At 32.8% G+C, this 24,329-nt stretch overlaps 1 protein-coding gene across 1 annotated transcript; it reads left to right on the top strand.

Moving 5' to 3' along the window:
* Positions 1 to 4,725: 4,725 nt before the first annotated feature.
* On the top strand, positions 4,726 to 24,003 carry LOC107935224 (cellulose synthase-like protein E1). Its single transcript, XM_016867794.2, has 8 exons — positions 4,726 to 5,075; positions 5,153 to 5,459; positions 21,704 to 21,844; positions 21,935 to 22,066; positions 22,156 to 22,368; positions 22,447 to 22,671; positions 22,866 to 23,213; positions 23,288 to 24,003. The coding sequence occupies exons 1-8, from the start codon at positions 4,804 to 4,806 to the stop codon at positions 23,837 to 23,839; spliced, it is 2,190 nt and encodes a 729-aa protein (XP_016723283.1). The 5' UTR covers positions 4,726 to 4,803; the 3' UTR covers positions 23,840 to 24,003.
* Positions 24,004 to 24,329: the final 326 nt, after the last annotated feature.

Below are 24,329 nucleotides of genomic sequence, written 5' to 3'. Positions count from 1 at the left end.
ACATCAATGGTTTCAAATCCTGCGCCTTCGAGAGTGTATTAGAACCTGGACTATAAGGGTCATGAAAGTAATTTACTCCTATCAAAAGTATGCGAGTAGTACATTATCTTAGAATTTTTATTTAATGAACTACCTTTATATCCACTACCCATAGTCTCATATTCATTCAAAAAATTTGGTTTAAGGATGTAAAAAGTTTTCAAACTTTTAAAAGAATTTAATTAAACTCTTTTTTTTTTCACTCAATTGGTATTTAAACTTTCAAATTGCATCAAAAATGACATCAAACTTTTTCAAAAAAAGCAATTAAGTCTTTACTTTTTTTGCACTCAATTGAGTACTTGAACTTTCAAAATGCATTAAAAAGGTCATCAAACTTTAAAAAAAGAGTAATTAAGTCCCTACTTTTTTCTTTTGTACTCAATTGAGTACTTGAACTTTTAAAATGTATTAAAAAAGCTCTCAAATTTTTTCAAAAACAAAAATTTAAGCCCCTGATTTTTTTACACTCAATTAGGTACTTAAACTGTAAAATGCATCAAAAAGGCTCATTAACCGTTAACTTTAATAGTTTACCGTTAAAGTTAACTGCCTCTAATTTTTTTTCAGTTGAAGCCATCCTTGTCACAACCACAGCATGACATGTGGCAAAAAATTATAAAAAATAAAAATCAATGGAAGTTATAAAAATTATTAAATTTTAATAAAAATATAAAAATATTTAAATTTTATTAAAAAATAGAAAAAAAAATTATTGTAACCTCTCAAACCCGGCTTAGACGTTAGGGCTAGATTGAAAAGGCTACATTAGCCACTGAAATGGCTAAGCTAACTTACGTTACTTTTGAAGATTTTAAATAAACTCATTTTACAGAAAAACTTGTAGTTGTACTTTTGTGTTAATTTAAAACATTCATTTATTGGGTCAATTGTACTAAAGATTTATTTTATTGTTGATAGTATTGTTTTAGAAAAATCGTTTGCTTATCGCTCATCTTTGTAAAAACTCAATGTTAAACTAATGCAACGAAAAAAATCATTTTTCAAGTCATTTTGGAACCTAGTTGTCTTATCAATTTGTTTCTCAGAAACGGTTCCTTTGCAATGCAACAGAAATTAGAGAACAATGTCAAATTTTACTTAAGCCAAACATTATGCATTTTCTGATTATTATGCTTGAGTAATCCATGGATGCAAAAATTTCCAAATGAAAAGTTACCAAAACACAAACCAGAAATAATTAAAAATTACAAACCAAAACCAATAGAGACTGATCAAAACTTATTAAAAATAGTTTGAGGTCCAAGGTGATTCTCCGTATGCCGGGTCTAGTCCTAGTTTTGAGGTTTACCTGAAAAATTAAACACTATGGGGGGTGAGCTTATGAAAGCTTAGTGTGAGTCAAATAATTATTTAAACACTCATAAATAGCAAATACAGTGAAGCATATTAGCATTAACAGAAGAACACAGAACCATCATTGGAATTTTATATCATTACATAGAAATTATCAAATCGATGTCAAATGGTGTATGAGCATGAGTCATCATTCATTCGAGTAAAAATCATTAATTTTGATACCATTCAAAACAACACAATACGTAGCATAAATCAATAACATTCGAGTATGTTATGAGAATGACGCAATGCAAAAAGGTTCCCACCCAAACCATCCATTACACACCACGAGTTCTCCAGAACCCATATGCCAAACTCCAACGAATGCGAGTAAAGCTTGATGTGATAAAACCACCGAATAACAATATTGCAGTAAAATTGCCATATAACAAATAATGCGATATAATCGCCTATTCCCTCGATACTCCAAATGCAATGCACTGTCTATGAATAAATGCGGACTTAATATGCCACCGGTACTCCACGGAACTCTTTTGTTAACTACAAAATATCTCATCCCAATGCACATACAATATGTCATACAATATTTACATAGCCATAATTTAATACTTTTCACATTTAATTGACATGCTCAACATGCCTTCAATAATTGAATACTTTAAGTGAATGAAATCAATGTTCCAACTTTCAAATTACCATTAAGATAGTATCATTCAACATTACACAATTTCAAATACTTTTACGAATTTCCAATGTGCATGTGTAAACATTTCCAATATAACATAGCAACTTTTTTTCATGCAATCATATCATTCATAAACTCATATTTTAACAAATCATGTCATACATACAATAAATCTCATACCAAATAACACAATCATGCATCACAATATCAATCACATAATCACACTGTCAAACTAGCAACTTTGCTAACACATCAATCTTTTACGGTTCGAAACGTACCTAGTTTGGCCACTTACAAATTAATTATTTGGCTATTAAATCAATCCAATCAAAAATCTAAATCATAAAATATAACATGATAATTATCATTATCAAACAAGTTTATGAGTTTAGCACCCACACCTTATTTTACGTATTTTCGCAACACACTAACGAATCTTCCGATTTCCTTAATAAACCTTAAAACAAACCTAAATTCAAAACCAATATAAATTCAATTAATTCACCTCCTAAATAACCCCCTAAACACCCACTTATGGGTTCAAACCAATTGTCACAATTACAACTATTTTACGAATCCAAACTATTTAGATATCTTACACTGTTTTGATGCGAATCATATATGTGAACGTCTTTCGACTTTACGGTTGACTTGGGGCATTTGGGTCAGCACCTAACACATACATACTAGAAACCAGTAGTCAATATTGATTAAAATCCTTCATTTAACCAATCTATAACCTTTATCTAATAACTATGTCGATACAACAAACTAGCTTGCATTTAATCGCACTTACGCTTCCCGATTTGTGAGATCCGAATGGCCAATTGATCAAGAACGTTTTCCCCTAATTCATATGTAATTAAAGGCTGATTAGGAGGGTTCAAGAACTCAAATTAATGCTAGAAATGGATGGGCAAAAATTTAGAAACAGAACAGTCCCCTTTCTTACACCTAGGCACACGTACCACCACCCTTGGTGGCCAAAATTGGGGTTGATTCAAGAACAAATTTGTGATCCTTTTAAAATATAAAATAACTTTAAAATATTGAAAATTTCCCCAAATTCTAGATCTGGAAATTTAGGTTTTTAATTAACAAGATTAATCAAGAAATTAAAAGAAAACAAAAACTTACACAAGCTAGGTGAAAGGGGCTACAATGACACTTCTTGGCAAAGATAGGCATCAATATTGGAGACTTAAGATTTTAGATTGGTGGCTGATTTAATTAGAGAAAAATGACAGCAATATGATGGAGGAGATGATGCAAAATCTTGTGGCAAAAAGAAAAGAAATAGATGATAAAACTAGGTATTATGGGTGATGGCAACAATTGTGAAAGGAAAAAAATTGAAGTAAAAAGAGGAGAAGGGAGGAACGACTAGGGTGAGTAAAAATAGATTAAAGACTGGTTATTTTGTGTCAAATCTAACATTTATACCTACGGTTACAAGGGTATCGGCGACACACACATTAAAAATAAGAGATTTTATAAAAATTAATTATTTTGCATAGGAAAGGATTCAAACTTAGAACCTCAATTTAATTTCAATGTTTTTCTATTTATCAATTAACCATTAAGCTATTTCCTCATTTTTGAAATAATTTTGCAATATTTATTTTAAAAACAATGCATGTCACATGCTAGGGTTTAAGACAAAATTTACAAAATAATAAAAATGATGCAATAAAAGGGATTTGAACTTGAGTTTCAAGGAACATTTCATTAACACTTAACCAACAAACCAATACCTCATTTATTTCCTAAAACGCACAGATAATCTCAAATTTTAGGGCATGACCACTCTCCCTCCCTCTCTATTCACAAATTCGATTCCACTAACCCCCAATTTTTGTAATGTTACAAATATAAAAATCGTAAAAATTATAAAAATATTGTAAAATTTTATAAAAATCATAAAAAAATTATAAAATGCATCAAAAAGATCATTTAACCATTAACTTTAACTGTTGATCGTTAAAATAAATGACCTCTAGTTTTTTTTCAGTTAAAGTCATCATGTGTTCCAACACAATGTAACATGTGGCGAAAAATGATAAAAATAAAAAACAATAAAATTATAGAAAAATTATAAAATGCTTCTTTTAGTACGATAAGTTTTATAAATTTCTTTTATAAATTTTATATTTCTTTATATTTTTTATAATTTTCTTACGACTTTATAAAATTTTACAATATTTTTCTATATTTATATATTTTATAATTTTTTCTTCTAATTTTTAATAAATTTTTATATTTTTATTAAAATTTACTTATTTTTATAATTTTTATTGATCTTTATTTTTAGCATTTTTTTTGTCATATGTCACGCTATAGTTGTGACACGTGGTGACTTTAATTGAGAAATTAGGGGCGGTTCAAGTACTCAATTGAGTGCAAACAAAAGTAGGAGCTTAATTGCTTTTTTGAAAAAGTTTGAGGGTCTTTTTGATGCACTTTGAAAATTTAAGTACCCAATTGTGTGGAAAAAAAACAGGGGCTTAATTGTTTTTTTAAAAAAGTTTGAAGTCTTTTTGATGCATTGTGAAAGTTTAAGTACGAGTTAAAAAACAATTACTTAAATATTTTTTTAAAAAAATAAGTTTCTTAAACGGAAAAACTTGAGTTTTTTTTTTTTTTAAAGTAAAAGCAAAGCATAGCATTGAAGTGTGCCGTAATCCCACATTATAAAGTCAATGCTAAGCTTCCATCTTAGCACCATCTACAGAACTAGTTGAGATAGGGAAATTACAGAAATGGCAAAAAGTAATTATGTTCCTCTCTTCGAAACAAAGCAAGTTATAGGACGAATCTTTTTCAGGTGTATTGCAGCTTCAATCTTTCTCGGCATCTGCTTCATTGTTATGTATAGAGTAATGTTTTTCCCAGTCGGAGGAAAAGCTGAGAGATGGACATGGATTGGACTGTTTCTTTCTGAGCTATGGTTCTGTCTTTATTGGTTTTTCACCACCGTTAGTAGATGGAACTCAGTCTACCGTTTGCCTTACATTGACAGGCTCTCTCAAAGGTACATACATATCTTCATTCTGTCGTTTTTCATGATTCCCCATTTACGCGAAATTCATTACTTTCAATCTTGGAAAGGTTCGGAAAAGAATTACCGGGTATAGACATATTTGTGTGCACGGCTGATCCATTGATGGAGCCACCTAGTATAGTGGTGAATACGGTTTTATCAGTGATGGCATATGATTATCCACCTGAGAAGTTAAGCATCTATTTATCAGATGATGGGGGATCGGATTTAACGTTTTATGCCATGTTAGAGGCTGCAAATTTCTCAAAGACATGGCTGCCTTTCTGCAAAAAGTTGAAAGTGGAACCAACGTCTCCTGAGGCGTACTTTAGGACAGCTTCCGAACCAGTGAATGCGGAGTGGCTTTCAGTTAAGGTAAATTTACTATTAATTTCTTGCACGCATATTGTTTAATGTTTGATTCCGATTTGCATTTTGCGAAATTATTGATGCATTCTCAAAAGATTCTTTTGTCTTTTTTCTAGTTATTCGTTACAATTCTTAAAAAATTCTACTAACTTGTTACGAGAAAATTACGGATAAATTATAAAAATAGTCACTTTTTGTTTGTTTCAGATTATATTTTAGTCATTTATATTTAAAATATTATGTTTTGGTCATTTACATTATTGTTTTATTACAAAGTGGTCGCTCTACCGTTAAGTTTCGTTACCTCCCTAACGGCAGTCCAAATTTAAAACTCATTTAGATTACCATGTAGGACTGCCTTAGGGGTAATGGAGTTTAACAGTAGAGGGACCACTTCGTAACAAAACAATAGCGTAAGTGACTAAAACGTAAAATTTCAAATATTAGAGACTAAAATGTAATCTGGGGCAAATTAGAGTGACTATTTTTACAATTTATCCAAACTATGCGTCACTGCACACCTCACCCTAAACCTGGTCAACAAAACAATCCAATTTAAGCTCCTTTCTGAAATATTATAAATATAATTTCACCGAATCTTTTAGCTAACTCGGTAAGTTGGACCAAAGACAAACTTATCTTCTTGTAATGCCAACACCACTTGGAGCTATTTGTTTTTCTTTTATAAAAACGTAACTTTCTGAAACATAGCCATCCACTACTTACAAAAATGAAAAAACTAAAAATAACTTCTTAATAAAATTTTTAATATTAATAAAATATAAGAGAATATTTGATACACTATCTGTGCGTAAATTTCATGCATTATTACTTAATAATAAAATGACACATTATTATTTGTGTAAGACAAGAAATATTGTAGAGTTTAAAGAAGAAATATTAATTATAATAGTTGAACATAAATAAACACACACAAAAAAAAAACATAGAATTCGAAACTCAAAATCTCAAATCTCAATCCGTAAATTTGAAACTCGAAATCCAAAACTTGAATAAAAAAATAAAATAATTATAATTATAATTAATATTTAATTATGTTTAATAAAGTTGGTAGTATTTATTTTGAAGTCTTTCAATTTTCTTTTTTACAATAATGATGATATATCGTTTTGTTATTAGTTTATAGTGTATGAGACTTATATATCGATGATGCATCAAATATTAATATACAAAATATATAATTAAATAAATTTAGTTAGCGGGAATTTCTATATCATACTTATAAATAAGAATTATGATTTTATTTAAAACTTTTGTTCAATGAATTTATATAATAATAAAGAATTAAATTTTACATTGAATTACTTTATTATGTTTTCATTAATCAAAAAAGGAAAATTAGGGAAAGTTAATAAAAATACAAATTCCTAAAAAACCACGTGCCTCTTAATCCTACCATTTGTCACTAAACCATTGCTTCCTGTGAGCGGTGCCTCGGTACTGTATAGAAGAAAGATACAGTCATTTTCATAAGGAAATTCTTAACTTTTCCTTACCCTTCTTCTTTGTTATCTCAATGCCAAATGTCCCTTGTATTCCTGAGATAGTGTGGGTGGGCCAATTTCTTCCCCCAGTTCCTTGGAGTTTCTATAACAAATCTTCTTTTCTTCTTCGAACTCAGCTTATCACAAAACGAGTTTTAAATAGAAAATTTTAATTATTTATGTAATAAGTAATGATATAATATATTATATCTGGCAAGTTATTATGATGAATTTATTAATTAAAAAAAAGTAAAAATGAGTACAGAATAGTTTATTTTTCAATATATTAAATTTTATAGTTTATACTACTGCGTTAATTATTATATGAATTCTTTATTTGAATTGTAAAAAAAAATACTCACATGATTATCATGTAATAAAAAAGTTACAATAGACATGAATTTAATAGATAATATTAATGGTGTTAACAACTCTTAAAGATTACATCATCATATTCATCAAAATAAAATATTTGGGCTAACTAATGTCGTAAAAGTTAATGTACAAAATTATGTCAAGAAGTTGAAGTATAAAGATTAGATCTTAAATTTGAGTTGAAAAAAAATTTGAGCGCAGTATAATTATCAAAATTGAAATTCGACTATAGTTATATCATTTTTAGAAAAAAAATAAAGTGCCATGTCACTTTGCTATGTTCATGATCTCTCTTGTTTCTACCAAAATGTTCATATAAATTTGAAAAAACAAATCACTTCTAAACTTTCAACTCTAAATAACTTTTTTTTTTATCCTTGGACATTTCTTAGCATACAAAGGATGCGATAGTAACATAATAAGGTAGCTATCACATATGAGAAGTAAATGATTTGGACTAATTAATGTCATTATAAAAATAAATGATCAACTTATGTGAGCATAGTAGAGAAATCAAAACAACAATTTTACCATTATCTTATAATTATTAAAAAAGGAGAAAAAATCATGCCATTAGTTAGTCCAATTAATTAGCACCGTTAATAATTTTGATAGTCGATTTGAATTTAAATAAAAAAAATTTATTTAACTCATCATGCTAAAATAAATTTTTTTGTTAGAATAGTATTTTTTAAAAAAATCTATATTAAAAATTTAATTTGAATAGTCAATAATATCAACAATTTAGACCAAATATTATAAAAGAAAAGAAACATAAATTATAAAAATAGAATCCTCAAACACAATAAAGATACAATTGACACTGACAGACTAACACCCACATAGGATGCTCTAGATTTGATGATCACACTGCAATCAACATGCCATTTCGATGCAAAGAAAATGGTGAAGGCTTCTTTCTTTGACTACAATAACTTTAGCCAAAGGTTTGAAAAAGTTATGGACGACCGACTGCTATGATCTCTTAGGATCCCACTTATCTCACATGCCAAAATGCAAAGCCCATGAACATGGCACAAGATGCGCCTCATGGAGGTCTATTGCTCAGATGTAGGGGTGAACAAAACTTGATTCGACTCGAAAAAATCGAAAAAAAAATTCGAATTTCGAGTTATTCGAATCAACTCGAATTTTTTTTTTCGAATTTCAAGTTCGAATCGAGTTGAGTTTTTGAATTCGAATAACTCGAATAATTCGAATAATTCGAATATCAAACTATAATATTTTACATTTTTATCCCAAACTCCCAAACCTTTTTACTTTTCCCTCAAAACTTTTACTCCTTCCCACTTTCCCCCCAAAACTTTTACTCCCTTCCCCTCCCAACCCCCCAATCTACCCAAAATCCATTTCCCGCCAATATTTTACTCTCCTATTTATTTTTCTCAAAATTTTACTCCCAAAAACCCTCAAAACCATTTATTTTTCCCCCAAAATTTTTACTCTCTCCCACTTTTCCCCTAAAACTTTTATTCCATTCCCATCCCACCTCCCAATTTATCCCAAACCCTCCCCCCTCCAATTTTTTTTTAATATTTTCCCTCCAAAATTTTACTCCCCTTATTTACTTTCCCTCAAACTTTTATTCCCCAAAACTTTTTATTTTTCCCCTAAACTTTTACTTCTCACCCTTTACTCTCAAATAAAAAATCAAAATTATCCAAAAAAAATCACTAAACATAAATAGTAATAATTTTATTTATATCTACTATTTATATTATTAAATTAAATTTCACATTTTATATTATTTATATTATTGAATTGTTTAGTCATATTAAATATTTATATTAAAACTGAATTATTAATTATGCCATAAAATATTCGTGTTAAAATTTTATATTGGTATTAATTTCACATTTTATTTTTAAAATAACTTTTATTAAAAAATTATATTTTTACATTTAATATATTTTTTAATTCTAAAATACATAGTGACAAGAATCTGAAGATAATTGAAACAACTAAGCAAGCAAAGAAGCTAACCAATATATAAAAAATTAATAAATAAATTATGAAGAGATGAAAGTTAATAAAAATTTTGATTAATGTGAACAAATTTTATTACGATGGGTGACAATGGTTACAAGGACCCAAAATTATTTTTTTAAATTTAACTTGAACAAATATATTCGATTCGATTCGATTCGAATTCCATCTCACTCGACTCGATTCGAGAAAACTTCAAATAAAGTTAGGATGATAAAATGAGATTCGAAAACTCGATTAACTCAAAAATTTTCGATTCGATTCGATTTGATTCAATCAAATGCTCACCCCTACTCAGATGGGGATCATTTGGCCCACAAGAGTTGGCCCGATTCAAAGAGCTATTGGACAAGCCTGTCAGATTGAAGCCTAGTTGGCCCAATAATGAAGAGATGGCAACTTAGGCTAATATGGTAACTAATCTTAGAAGATAGAGGGAATCATATCTTGTAAAGATTAGATTAGATTTGATAAGGCTTATCTTGTAAATCCCTAAAATTAAGGGATATGGTTAAATCTCATCCGTCGATGTAAATGTATCTTGACCGTCGGTTTTAGGGGAGCTCAACTATAAATAGAGAGCCTCTCCCTCATTTGTACTCATTCCATTGTATTCTGAATTCTTAAGAGTAATAGAGTTCTGAGAACATTTACTCAAACATCTTGTGTGCATTCTTTTCTGTGGCTTTCTGTTGTTATTTAGCTTAGCTTCTTTTGGCACAATCGCTTCCGCTATACAAATTGGTACATTGAAGGAGTTCTAAAGAATCCTCACTTTTGGGCGTAAAGGCTGACTTAGGCGAGTTTGGGACGAACGAATCGCCTAAGGCCCCACGGATTGCGAGACGAAAGGTCTAGCCCCGTGACAAGTGGTATCAGAGCAAGGTTTGAACCAAGTAATATTCGAGTTGTTGGTTCAAAGGCACTTTTGGGATGTCGAAAGAAGTTCTTGGTCAGAATGAGCCAATGGAGACCCGAGAAAGGGCTAGAAAAGCGAGTCGATCAAGGGACTTAATTTCAGCTTTGGAGGATCGAGTCGTCAATCTCGAGGAGTCCATGGGGGACGTCAAGGAGAGGATCGACGATGTCAATGATAGATACAATGATGGGTTGTGAACATTGTAAGAACAACTCAGGGAATTTGTGTGGGATACTATCGGTTCCTCTGAGAAAAAGCTGGCTGAAAAGAACGACGCTCTCGAGGCTATGGTGACAGCCTTGAAGGAGGAGATCAATAAGCTTAAGGGGGAGCTCAAGATTTTCAAGGCTGCCATAGGGAATGGAATGTTGGCTTCAAAGCCGAAGCTACAAGCGATGGATGTGCCCAAGCCGAAGGCGTTTAAATGGGCAAGATCCGCAAGTGAAGTGGACAACTTTCTTTGGGCCATGGAGCAATACTTTCGTGCGATGAACATCAAAGATGATGTCACAAAGGTAAACACTGTTGCTATGTATTTCACTGATGTTGCTTTGTTAAGGTGGCGACGTAGGTCCACTGATGTGAGACGTGGTGGGACCAAAATTGGGACTTGGAAGAAGTTCCAAAGTGAATTTAAAGCACAGTTCTACCTCGAGTATACCGAGGACGAAGCTCGAGCAAAGTTGCAACGGCTAATGCAACGAGGTACAGTTAGGGAGTATGTACGGGAGTTCAGTGAACTCATGCTCCAGATCTCTGATTTGAGCGAGAAGGAAGTATTTTTCTCCTTTACAGATGGGCTGAAACCATGGGTGAAGCAAGAATTGCAACGTCAAGGAGTTCAGGAACTTACAAAAACCATGATGGTAGCGGAGTCCATAGTGGAACTTGCTTCGAGAAGGGACAGGTTTGAATCTTCCAAGCCCAACAGGAGAGGCAATGGTGGGTACCATGAGGAGGATGAAGAGGGAAAAAGCTATGATGGCAACGGTAGTAGTAGCGATGGTGATGATAGGAAACCATGAAATGGGAAGTGGAGACCTAATAGCCCGAAAGAAAAGAGGGGAAAGTTACGATGCTACTTTTGCAAGGGACCGCACATGAAGAGGGACTACCCAAAGGTATCTTCAGTTTCGGCTATTAAGAGAAATGATGAGCCGGAAGAGGCGAAGCTTATTGAGGGAAAGCCATCGAGGGTCAATTCGATGGTGCTCATACCTAAGAAAAGGAATGGAAAAGAAGGGTTGATGTTTGTAGACATCAACATTGCAGGTCAGAAGCGGAGTGCTCTTATTGATACAGGAGCATCGGACTTGTTCATATCGGAGAAGGCTACAAAGAAGCTTGGTCTATCGATTAGGAAATCAAATAGGAAGATCAAGACAGTAAATTCTGAGGAGGCCCCAACTTTGAGAGTAGTTCAGAATGTGGAACTACAAATCGGCGAATGGAAGGGCAAGGAAGACTTTAAGGTAATCGAATTAGATGATTACGATTATGTACTTGGCTTAAACTTCCTTGACAGGATTAAAACAGTTCTGCATCCATGCGCCGATCAAATTCATATTAGCACTGGTCTGTTAACAAAAATTATTGTGCCGGTGCATCGAGATATGAAGGTGGGGGCAAAGGTGTTGTCGTCAATCCAACTAGTCGAGGATGTTTCGTATGGGGGAACATTGACTCGATAGAACGGAAAGTTACGAAAGCTTCTTCGGAAGTGTCAGTGGCTCAAGAGTTCGATATGAAGCCTGCAGATTCGACTGTGAAGCCGACACCTTTGGGAAAGGTGGGTTGTGCATCGGGCATCAAGAAAAAGGGAGCGATGCAAAAACAGTCGGGACGAGTAAATAGTGCGAGTAAGGTACATTGCGAACACGTTGATAGTGTTTTGAATTCTGACTTGTTGGCTTGGCAAGGTCGTAGGGGCCTTTTCAAAGTTCATGAGCAAGGAGGCCAAGGGACTGTGGGCAATACGAAGCCAAGGTGTGAGAATCGAGATGATTCAAAAGGAAACTAGTCAAAATTTGGGCAAGTTAGTACGGAGACTTCTTGCCAACAAGATGTACCAACGAGTGCAACGATTCAAGTAAAGATGCGACGGAAGCTGACACAAAGGTTTTAAAGGAAGGGACAACCTGATTGCAAGACAAGTCAGGAAGAAGCCAAGGCAACGAGAGGGTTCAAAGGTGAATCAAGTCAGTGCCATTCGGAAGTCGCAACGAGGGCGTTGCGAGAATGGGTGGGGGAGAATGTCACGGGCCAAAGTGCAAAGCCTGTGACCAAGGCACAAGATGCGCCCCATAGAGGTCTATTACTCAGATGGAGATCGTTTGGCCCACAAGAATTGGCCCGATTCAAAGAGCTATTGGACAAGCCTGTCAGATTGAAGACTAGTTGGCCCGATAATGAAGAGATGGCAACTTAGGCTAACATGGTAACTAATCTTAGAAGATAGAGGGAATCATATCTTGTAAAGATTAGATTTGATTTGATAAGGCTTATCTTGTAAATCCCTAAAATTAAGGGATATGGTTAAATCTTATCCGTCGATGTAAATGTATCTTGACTGTCGGTTTTGGGGGAGCTCAATTATAAATAGAGAGCCTCCCCCTCATTTGTACTCATTCCATTGTATTCTGAATTCTTAAGAGTAATAGAGTTCTGAGAGCATTTACTCAAACACCTTGTGTGCATTCTTTTCTATGGCTTTCTGTTGTTCTTTGGCTTAGCTTCTTTTGGCACAATCGCTTCCGCTATACATATTGGTGCCTTGGAGGAGTTCTAAAGAATCCTCACTTTTGGACGTAAAGGCTGACTTAGGCGAGTTTGAGACGAACGGATCGCCTAAGGCCGCACGGATTACGAGACGAAAGGTCTAGCCTCGTGACACTTATACCAGCTACCGTTAGCGGCACCATCAATTCTATATTTCACGACACCTGTGGGGGAAAAAGCCCAATGACTCTTTGTCTCATCTTCCATAAATTACTAAATGTCCATTACTTTCTTTAGTAAATTTTAGTAATAAAATCAATATAAAAGTTTAGAATTTAAGTTAATATACTATATTTTGATTAAAACAATTTATTTCTTTTGAGAAAATAAAAAATGAACTTTAATTTTATATATTTAGTTCATTTTATTTTAAATAAATTAAGAAATTACATATATAAATTTTATTAATTTTAATATAAACATTTTAAAAGATTTCAAATATAAACTTTGTTGTAAATAATTATTAACTTAAATTTAAATAATATAAAAAATTCATATAATGACCAACTAGATTCAAATACCCTATAAGCTTAAAATTGATGAGACTGATTCGATTTTATTTTAATTTTTAATTTTTTTTGGGACAAATCAATTTTAGTATGGTTGTTACACAAATATATTGATCACAATGTAGGTCTCATCAAGGGTCCTTATATATACTCTTTTTGAAATTAGGGTAAGCGGATATTTTTAAAGGTTCTTCCATTTTTTAACCACTAAAGGTAGTTTTTAGTTCCCTTTTTACCATGGGAACTCTTCATACTTTCTCCCTTTCATCTCTTTCATTTATAACTCTTTGACATATAAGGATGAACCATTTTAAATCCCTACCACTTTCTCTTACATGTCTCTTCCCTTGTTGACTCCCTGTATTTACAATTGTGCAGTCTATTACAATGCGTAATCCAATGCCATCAAGTTAGCAATTGTACTTTTGGCATAATAAGTGTAATATCGAATCGTCAGGTCAATGGTTGCATCTTTAGCATGACCGTCAGGTCAACAATTGCATCTTCAATTTGATTTTTCTATTGCGTAATCTTTGACCGTCAAGCCAACAGTTGCACCCTTTGAAAAGTTATGAAACAACATATCTACAAGCAATTTAACTACGAATAAAGGTGCCCAACTATGATACCACAAATGGTGTAGCTCCTAATGGTACTCATCTACAATACAACTAAAGGCATCCTTCCACTAAAGTACAACTCTCACACCCTTCCACTAAGGGTTCATTCACCGAACAATGGCTCACACTATTACATTAGCATAATCCCAAATGGTTGTTAACGCCTCCGAGGCGAACTTAATTTTGAACGATTGATTTACCTTTAACGTTAGGATAATTTTAAATACTTACGAACAATTGAAATACCTACGATGCTAACACAATTCAAAATATTTGCAAATTACCATAATTTTTGTAAGAAGAAATTCAAGCAAATTTTCCTAAATAAAATTAACCTCGCCCACGACATAAAGATCTCACCATTGCTTTTCGTCTCAAGCAATGTCCTTTTATAACCTTCCCTTAATAATGGGCAATTGTTATGCATGAATATTTTGGTCACTATGCAGGTCCTACCATAGACTCTTATATATACTCTTCTTGGGATTAGGGCTGTTAGAATTAAGTGACTCGGATCCTTATTTAAATAAAATACAGTGGTAAAATACAATAAAAGTAAAATCCCTATAGAACTATACTTCTTTTATTTTATTTTAAAATAAGTTTTTTAAACCTTATTAAACTCTATCTATTTGATATTGATAAGAATAAGGTGTTTCAATCTTACTACACTCCTATTAGAATATGGTTTTACAAGCCTATAAATAGACATAGTCTACTCATCTTGTAATTATTCAAGTTCGACATAGTGAATTATCTTCTCCTCTGCCCATGGTTTTTTCCCGAAAGGGTTTCTACGTAAAAATCTGTGTGTTCTTTATTTTAATTTCTCAATTGTGGTGGAGAAACAACTCTATTCTGAATTTTTGTATTGGCTTGAGGAGTCGACCTGTTGTAGATTCTGGATTAATATAATGCTCCACCTATTTTTGATTTTCTTTATTGGAAGAGTCTTTAAGAGAAAAGTTAGGTAGCATAGCAGTTTAATCAAAAACAACATATCTACTAATCACAACTTTTTTATTTTCAGGACACCATAACTTATACCCTTTTACACCAGCTTTATAACCAAGAAAAACACATTTAATGGATCTCGATTCCAATTTTCCATTATCAACATGAGCATACGCAGGACACCCAAAGATTTTTAAATCAGAATAGTTAGCAGGATTACCAGACCATACCTCTTGTGGATTCTTTTTCTCAATGGCAACGGATGGAGACTAGTTGATCAAAAAATATGCAGTAGAGGCTGTTTCGACCCAAAATGACTTTGGTAACTTGGCATTTGACAACATACATCGAACCTTCTCCATGATCGTTCTGGTCATTCATTCTGCAATGCCGTTTTGCTGTGGAGTATGACGAACTGTCAAGTATCTCACGATCCCTTTTAACTTGCACAATTTATTAAACTTATCAGAACAGAACTCTAAGCCATTGTCTGTGCGGAGGTATTTTATTTATTTTCCCGTCTGCTTTTCAATCATAGTTTTTTTAAGACTTAAATGCGAAAAACACATCGCTTGTCTGCTTTAGGAAGAACGCCACACTTTTCTGGAAAAATCATCAATCAAAGTTAGCATATAATTAGTTCCACCTCTCGAAGGCACTATGGATGACCCCCACAGATCAGAATGAATATACTCCAACATTTCCTTTGTGTTATGGATTCCTCTGGTGAATCGAACTCTCTTTTGCTTCCCAATAATACAGTGCTCACAGAACTTCAGTTTGTAAATTCCTTACCCATTCCTCTTTTGCTCAAATATGCCATGCTATTTTCACTCATATGCCCTAGGTGCATATGCCAAAGTTTAGTAATATCATCATTTGATAAGGAAGAGGATGCGACAGCTGCATCACCAGTAATTGTAAAACCCTGCAAAACATATAACTTGACAGTCTTTCTCTGTCCTTTCATCACAACGAGAGAACCTTTAGAAATCTTCAAAACCCTACTTTTAGTTGTGTATTATACCCTTTTAAATCAAGAGTACTCAACGAAATTAAATTTCTCTTCAATTCTGGAACATGTCGTACGTCACTAAGTGTTTAGACACCTCCATTAAACATCTTAACTTTAATTGTTCCAACACTTGCAATTTTACATGAAGTATTATTTCTCATCAAAACAACGCCTTCAGACACTGTTTCGTAAGTTGTAAACCAATCTCGATTGGGACTCATGTGGAAGGTACAGCTCGAATAAAGGATCTACTCCTCGCCCACTTTAGAATTGTTGACAGAAGCGACTAGAAGTTCACTATCGTTGTAGTCTTCTACAACATCAGCCTTACCGAAATTTTTTGGTTGTTTTTCATTTTGATTCGTAGCCTCCCTTTTGATCTTGTTCTGTAGTTTATAACACTCAGATTTAATGTGCCCTTTCTTCTTACAAAAGTTACAAGTTTTACCTCTGTTTGAAGACTTCGATCTACCTTTAAATTTACCATAAAGATTTTATTCCTGTGTTCTTCCACGATCATCATCAGCATTCCGATATTATCTTTTACGAACAATGAGACCCTCTCCCTGAGAGTCAGTTTTAACCATAAGATACTTCATCTTATTATACGAGGTTGAAGAATCATAAACCTCATCAACCGTGAGAGACTCGCGACTATATAAAATCGTATCTCTAAAGGTTGAATAAGACGGGGGCAACGAACAAAGTAGAATCAACTCTAGATCTTCCTTATCATACTGAACCTCCATGACTTCTAAGTTTAAGAGAATTTCTTTAAACACTGTTAAGTGTTCGTGTACAGATTCACCTTCCTCCAAACGATAAGCATAAAGACGTTGCTTCATATGTAGCTTGCTAGTTAGAGTTTTTGACATACATATTTGTTCCAACCTCTTCCATAATTTAGCGACGGTCTTCTCCTTCATTACATCCTATAAAATTTCGTTAGGCAAATGCAGATGTAACTGTGTTAACGCCTTTCGATCCTTGCGCATCTTCTCTTCCTCTGTCAATGTTGAAGGTATCTTATCTACCCCTAGCAGGGCTTCTTCTAAGTCTATCTGTATAAGAACTATCTATATTTTTATCTGCCATAACACGAATATGGTGTTACGATCCAACAATGAAATTTTATACTTCAAAGACGCCATTACCGTGATTGAGAAAAAGACTCCACAAGAGGTATGGTTTGGTAATCCTGCTGACTATTCTGATTTAAAGATCTTTGGGTGTCTTGCTATGCTAATGTTGATAATGGAAAATTTGAACCGAGATTCATTAAATGTGTTTTTCTTAGTTATAAAGTTGGTGTAAAAGGGTATAAGTTATGGTGTTTTGAAAATAGAAAAGTTGTGATTAGTAGAGATGTTATTTTTAATAAAACTACTATGCTACCTAACTTTTCTCTTAAAGACTCTTCCAATAAAGAAAATCAAAAGTAGGTGGAGCATTAGATTAATCCAGAAATCTACAACAGAGTCAACTCCTTAAGTCAGTACAAAAATTTAGAATAGAGTTACTTCTTCACCACAGTACTCTATCGCCAAAAACAGAATTAGAAGAGAAATTAAACCTCTAAAAGAAGTATGCCGAGGCTGATCTGGTTGCTTATACTTTAAATGTGGCTGAAGATATAGATGCAAACCAAGAGCAATCTAATTATCCTGAGGTGGTTAGTTGTGAAGACTCAGAAAAGTAGATGTTTGCTATACAAGAAGAGATGAAATCACTCTACAAAAATAAAACATGGAATCTTGTGAAACGTCCTAAAGGTAAAAAGGTTGTTCGTTGTAAATGGGTTTTTAAAAAGAAATAGGGGACTCTAGGAGTTGAAGAACCCAGATATAAAGCAAGGCTTGTTGCAAAAGGGTTACAGTCAAATTGCAGGAGTGGACTTCACAGATGTGTTCTCCCCAGTTGTGAAACATAGTTTGATTCAAGCTTTGCTTGGTATTGTGGCCATGCATGATTTGGAGCTTTAGCAGTTAGATGTAAAAACTGTATTTTTGCATGGAGAACTTGAGGAGGATATTTACATGCAACAACCAGAGGGTTTTACAGTCTCAAAAAAAGAGGACTATGTTTACTTGCTGAAAAAGTCTTTTTACGATTTGAAACAGTCACCAAGACAGTGGTACAAGAGGTTTGATTCCTTTATGACTTCTTATGATTTCAAAAGAAGTAGCTTTGGCAGTTGTGTTTACTTTAAGAAAAATAGTGATGGTTTTTTTGTGTATCTGCTCCTTTATGTTGATGACATGTTAATAACAGTGAAAGATAAAGGAGAGATAAGAAAGGTCAAAGCCCAATTAAGTGAAGAATTTGAGATTAAATATTTGAGACTAGAAAATAAGATACTTGGTATAGAGATTCTCAGAGATGAAAAAACAAGTAAATTGTACCTAAGTCAGAAGGGGTACATTAAGAAAGTTTTTTGCAGATTTAATATACAGAATGCTAAGCCTATTAGTACTCCTTTAGCAATCCATTTCAGCTTTCATCGGCTTTGTCTCCACAATCAGATGTTGAGATTTAATACATGTCACATGTTCCATACTCTAGTGCAGCGGGATCTCTCATGTATGCTATAGTTTGTTCAAGTCCAGATTTATCATATGTAGTCAGTGCAGTTAGCAAATACATGGTGAATCCCGGTAAAGAATATTGGAAAATAGTTCAGTGGATTTTAAGATATTTATGAGGTACTACTGATGTTTGCTTGCAGTTTGGAAGAACCAGAGATGGAGTCATTGGGTATGTTGGTGCTAATTTTGCTGGAGACCTTGATAGAAGAAGATCTCTCACATGTTATGTCTGTACAATCGGAGGTTGTGTAATCAGTTGGAAAGCCACTTTGCAAACTACAGTTGCTTTGTCTACCACTAAAGCTGAGTACATGGCAATTACTGAGGCTTGTAAAGAAGCTATTTGGTTGAAGGGACTCTTTAGTGAACTCAATGAAGACCTTCAAATCAATACAGTATTTTGTGACAGTCAGAGTGTCATCTTCCTTACAAAAGATCAAATGTTTCATGAGAGAAAAAAACACATTAATGTTCGGTATCATTTTGTTCGTGATATTATTGCTCGTGGTGATATTATTGTGAGCAAAATTAGTACTCATGAAAATCCTGCAGATATGATGACTAAGTCACTTCCTATAACTAAGTTTGAGCATTGCTTAGACTTGGTTGGTTTTCATTGTTGAAGTTAAACCCTTAAGGGATTTTATAAAAGAGGTGGAGAACTTGTTCGTTGAGAGTTCGCGATGAAGAACTTGTTCATTGAGAATTCGTGTCAAGGTGGAGATTGTTAGAATTAAGTGACCCAAATCCTTATATAAATAAAATATAGTGATAAAATAAAATAAAAGTAAAATCCCTATAGAACTATACTTCTTTTATTTTATTTTAAAATAAGGTTTTTTAAACCTTATTAAACTCCATTTATTTGATATTGATTAAAATAAGGTGTTTCAATCTTACTACACTCTTATTAGAATATAATTTTACAAGTCTATAAATAGACATAGTCTACTCCTCTTGTAATTATTCGAATTTGACATAGTGAATTATCTTCTCCTCTGCTCGTGGTTTTTTCCGAAAGGGCTTCCACGTAAAAATTTGTGTGTTCTTTATTTTTATTTCTCTTTTTTTTGTGATATATTGTCATTACCGACATTCTATTTTTAAAAGGGCAATGGGGTCTTTTTGGGGGGTTCTTTCTTTCTTCCACTTTTCAACCACCAAGGGCATTTCTTATCTCTCACTTACACCATGGGAACTCCCCATAATTTCTCCACTTCATCTCCTTCATTACGACTCTCCAGCCTACAAGCGTGAACCGTTCTAACCCTCTCCTCCCTTGTTGATTCCTTGCATCAACAATGGTATTAATTAAGGATAAAGTAACATTCAGTCTCTGCACTAGGCCATTTTTCTTACACTGGTCTTTAAATTTTTTTTGTCTATTTAGTCTATGAACTTGTCAAATTTTCTCGATTTGGTACATGAAGTTGGATTCCATTAAGGTATGATGGCGTTGCACTATGAGATTGTGTCATGTCATCACTTGAATTTTTTTTTAAATAGTAACAATTTTTTTTATTTTCTTAGATTTTATAATATAATTTTTTAAAAATTTTAAAGTGAAGGCATGACATGACAAAATCTAAGTTCATAGACCAAATTGAAAAAAGTTATCAAGTTCCAAGATAAATGTGGACCAAAAAAGTTCAAAGATCAAGTTGAAAAAAGTATCAAGTTCAACGACTAAATTTTATTTTATCCCTATTAATTATGTTTTGGTACAAAGATGATTTAAACCTAAATTGATCTTAGGATAGATGAATATTCTACCAATAGGCCATAACTTGAGTTTCTTATCCTTATTAATTATTAATTCAATTAGTTTTCAATAAAAAAATCATTAATCCAATTAGTTACTTAGTTGAACTTCGGGTAATATAATTTGGAGCTTTATGTATTCCACAAAAGCATTAATGTATTAAAGTAATGAATATAAAAGAAAATATTTATCAAGCACGAAATCTCATATTATACCTTAGATTGCATTTTAGCTTCTCTATTTAAAAAAAAAAAAGGCAAATTAGCTCCTATATGTAAGATGAGTGAGCAAAATAGCTCTCCGTTAAAATTGTACCATTAAATATTTATTTTGGTGTTTATATATAAGGTATAATAGCAAATTTAGCACACAATCTTTACAAATTTATTCAATTTGACCCCTATTAGTTTATTGGAAGTAAATTAGAAAATTTTGAAACTATTAAAGCTAAAGGGTCAAAAAAGCTTTAGTAACATTTAAAAAAAATCAATTAAGTCCTTTTAAAATTAAATTTTATTTAAAAAATCATAAAAATTTTAAAGAAAAATTTATACAATAAAATTTAAAAAAAAATTAAAATTATAATTTTTTATTAAAAATAAAAATATTAATCTAATAAAGGAGTAACGTTCAATTTTTTATTTTAATTCTTATAATCATTAGATTTTAATGAGTGAATATTATTTTTTAGGCATATCCATGGGATTTAAAAACTCATTTGCAGGTTAAAAAATTTTAAATTTTTTTTTTGCACTTAGAAAAGAAAAGAAAAAAAAACTGACTGTCTTATAGGGACCTTTAGATTATTAGATTAAGTCACAATTATGGAAGAAAATAAATTATACTAAATTTTTAAAAAATTATTTAATAATTGAATTATAAGTAACATAATAAACTCTCATAAAATTTTAATTCAATCCTTGGTCATTTCATTTTTTAAGTAGTTATTTTAGTTAAACATTTTATATTAAAAATAATAAAAATATTATTATAATATTTATTATTCTTTAAAAATGAATTTTAAATAAATTTTTAATTAATTTTTTGTCGAATTAATTTATAACACTAAATTTTACAAAAGAATTTTTTAATAATATAGATAGATATTTATTATAGTATAGGTGTAATAAGTGTGGGTATCACAGTGCATAAGCATATACATGCTCTAGCATTTGACATCAAAGATGTGGGTGTATTAATGTATTGTGAATAATCATGCAGAAACTATACGATGAAATGAAAATGAGGATTGAAGCCACCACAAAATTGGATCGAATTCCAGATTACATTCGTAAGCAGCATAAAGGATTTCGTGAGTGGGATTTTGTTACAAGTAAACGTGATCATCAAACCATCCTTCAAGTAAATTGTTCATTTCATAAACTTCTAATTAATTAAGCTTTGAATAGTTGAGCTTAATTAATTAATGATGTTTTAATTAATTTTTCTTAGATACTAATTGATGGAAGAGACACCAATGCTGTGGATATTAAAGGCGACCCTTTGCCAACTCTAGTGTATTTGGCAAGAGAGAAAAGACCTCAATATCACCACCATTTCAAAGCTGGAGCCATGAATGCTCTTGTAAGTATACTATCAATTATATAGGTTTAAATATGTATATTTTTTATACATTTAATTTGCTTGTTAATGATTTTAATGGTGGAAAATAGATCAGGGTATCATCAAGGATAAGTAATGGTCCAATTATTTTGAACGTGGATTGTGATATGTATTCAAATAATTCAAAGTCAATCAAATATTCTTTATGCATTTTCATGGATGAAGAGAAGGGAGATGAGATCGCCTATATACAGTTTCCTCAGAAATTCAATAATCTCACCAAAAATGATATTTATGGTAGCTCTTTTCGAGTAATACAACAGGTAATTAAGCCTATAATAGAAAGGTAATTTTATGCAAACAATGATTAATTTTGATGATTTTTTTTTTCAACAATAAAGCTGGAGCTTGCAGGACTTGACGCAAATGGAGGGCCAATGTACATTGGAACAGGATGCTTCCACAGGAGAGAGGCTCTTTGTGGGAAGCAATATGAGAAAAACTATAAGGTTGATTGGAAGAAACTAAAAGATACAAAAGCTAATGAAAGTGCAAGCGTCCTTGAAGAAACATGTAAAGTTCTTGCAAGCTGTACCTTTGAACACAACACACCATGGGGAAAAGAGGTGCATTTCGTTAGTTCTCACTTACCTAAATACATATACAAACATGAACCCGTAATTTAATTCAATTGGTAAGTTATGGTTACTCGTAAGAAGTGTCATCTAGCAGATTTGGGTTGGAGTTCTATCATCTTAGGATGGAAACAGACATGAATCAGCATTTCTCATTTGTAATGAAAATAAGGTTTTGGTGGCAGATGGGTTTAAAGTATGGCATTCTGGTGGAAGATATAATTACAGGATTGAGTATAAAATGTAGAGGATGGAAATCCATGTACTTAAACCCTGAAAGAGAAGGCTTCTTAGGAGTTGCTCCAACAACATTATTGCAGTTGCTGGTGCAACATACGAGATGGGCAGAAGGTCACCTTCAAATTTTCCTATCAAGATACTGTTCCTTGGTGTATGGATATAAAAGGATTCCTCTTAAGCTTCGACTTGCTTACTGTCCTTTCAACTTGTGGGCTGCAAACTGCTTGGCTACGCTGTATTATGTTGTAGTCCCATGCCTTTGCCTGCTTAAAGGCTTCTCATTGTTTCCTAAGGTATGAAGTTCTTAAATTCTTAAGTATTTATCTCGAAGGATGATATATTAATGTAAAACCATGGCAACGTGCAGATATCAAGCCCCTGGGTGGTCCCATTTGTATATGTTGCCTTTGTACACCGTGCATACAGCCTTGGTGAATTCCTATGGTGCGGAGGCACATTCCGAGGTTGGTGCAATGATCAAAGGGTGTGGTTGTTCAAGAGAACAACTTCATACTTCTTTGCCTTCTTTCAAACCATCTTGAAGCTATTAGGGTATTCACAGCTAACCTTCGCCCTCACTGCCAAAGTATCTGATGAAAACGTCTCGGAAAGATACGAACAAGAGCTGATTGAGTTTGGTGCCACTTCACCGATGTTTGATATTTTAGCCACACTTGCAATGTTGAATTTGTTTGGTAGCTTTGGGGCAATCAAGAAGGTCATCTTGGATGCAGATGAGGACTTTAAGGTTTTGGACCAATTTGGGTTGCAAATTCTGCTCTGCTTGGTTTTGGTTACCATCAATTTGCCTGTATACCAAGCACTCTTTTTCCGGAAGGACAATGGCAAGATGCCTAGTTCAGTTACTTACAAGTCTATTATTTTTGCCTTGCTAGCCTGTACTGTGGCCATGTATTGAACCACTAAAATCTCTCTGCTAAGAAAGTCGCTATATAGGACTAAAAATAATTGAATCATAAATGCCTAAAGGTAGTTGTATGAATAAATTGATTAAGGCCAGTTTTACGTATTGAGCCATTATGAGATTGTGTAAACTATATAATTTACAAAATCACTTTCTTTTTTCACTTGGCAAAATTTTGTGCATAACGTATTATATATTAGTCATTTGGAGCTGCTAAGTTGACTTCAAAGAGACACCCTTGCAATGGAAAGAATCTGGTGGGAGCTCATTTCAGGCCAAAGCTTTTGTCCCATCTCTCCTCTGGAGCTTGGTATAATGGTATGATGAATCAATTCAACAAAAATCAGAGGTTAGTGGTTTCATTAACAAGCTCTTTTGTTCACTGGACTTCATTTGTTGGATAATTTTTGCTAGTTTTGGTTTTGGGTATTGGTGGGCATAGCTCAGGGAAATTCTGGGTTGTCAAGTCTTGGGATTTTATCAT

This window comes from Gossypium hirsutum, chromosome D11 (genome assembly GCF_007990345.1).
Source record: "Gossypium hirsutum isolate 1008001.06 chromosome D11, Gossypium_hirsutum_v2.1, whole genome shotgun sequence".
NCBI classification, from domain to species: domain Eukaryota; kingdom Viridiplantae; phylum Streptophyta; class Magnoliopsida; order Malvales; family Malvaceae; genus Gossypium; species Gossypium hirsutum.
Note: the sequence above shows the minus strand (reverse complement) of the source record. Positions and strands in the feature narration are given on the sequence as shown.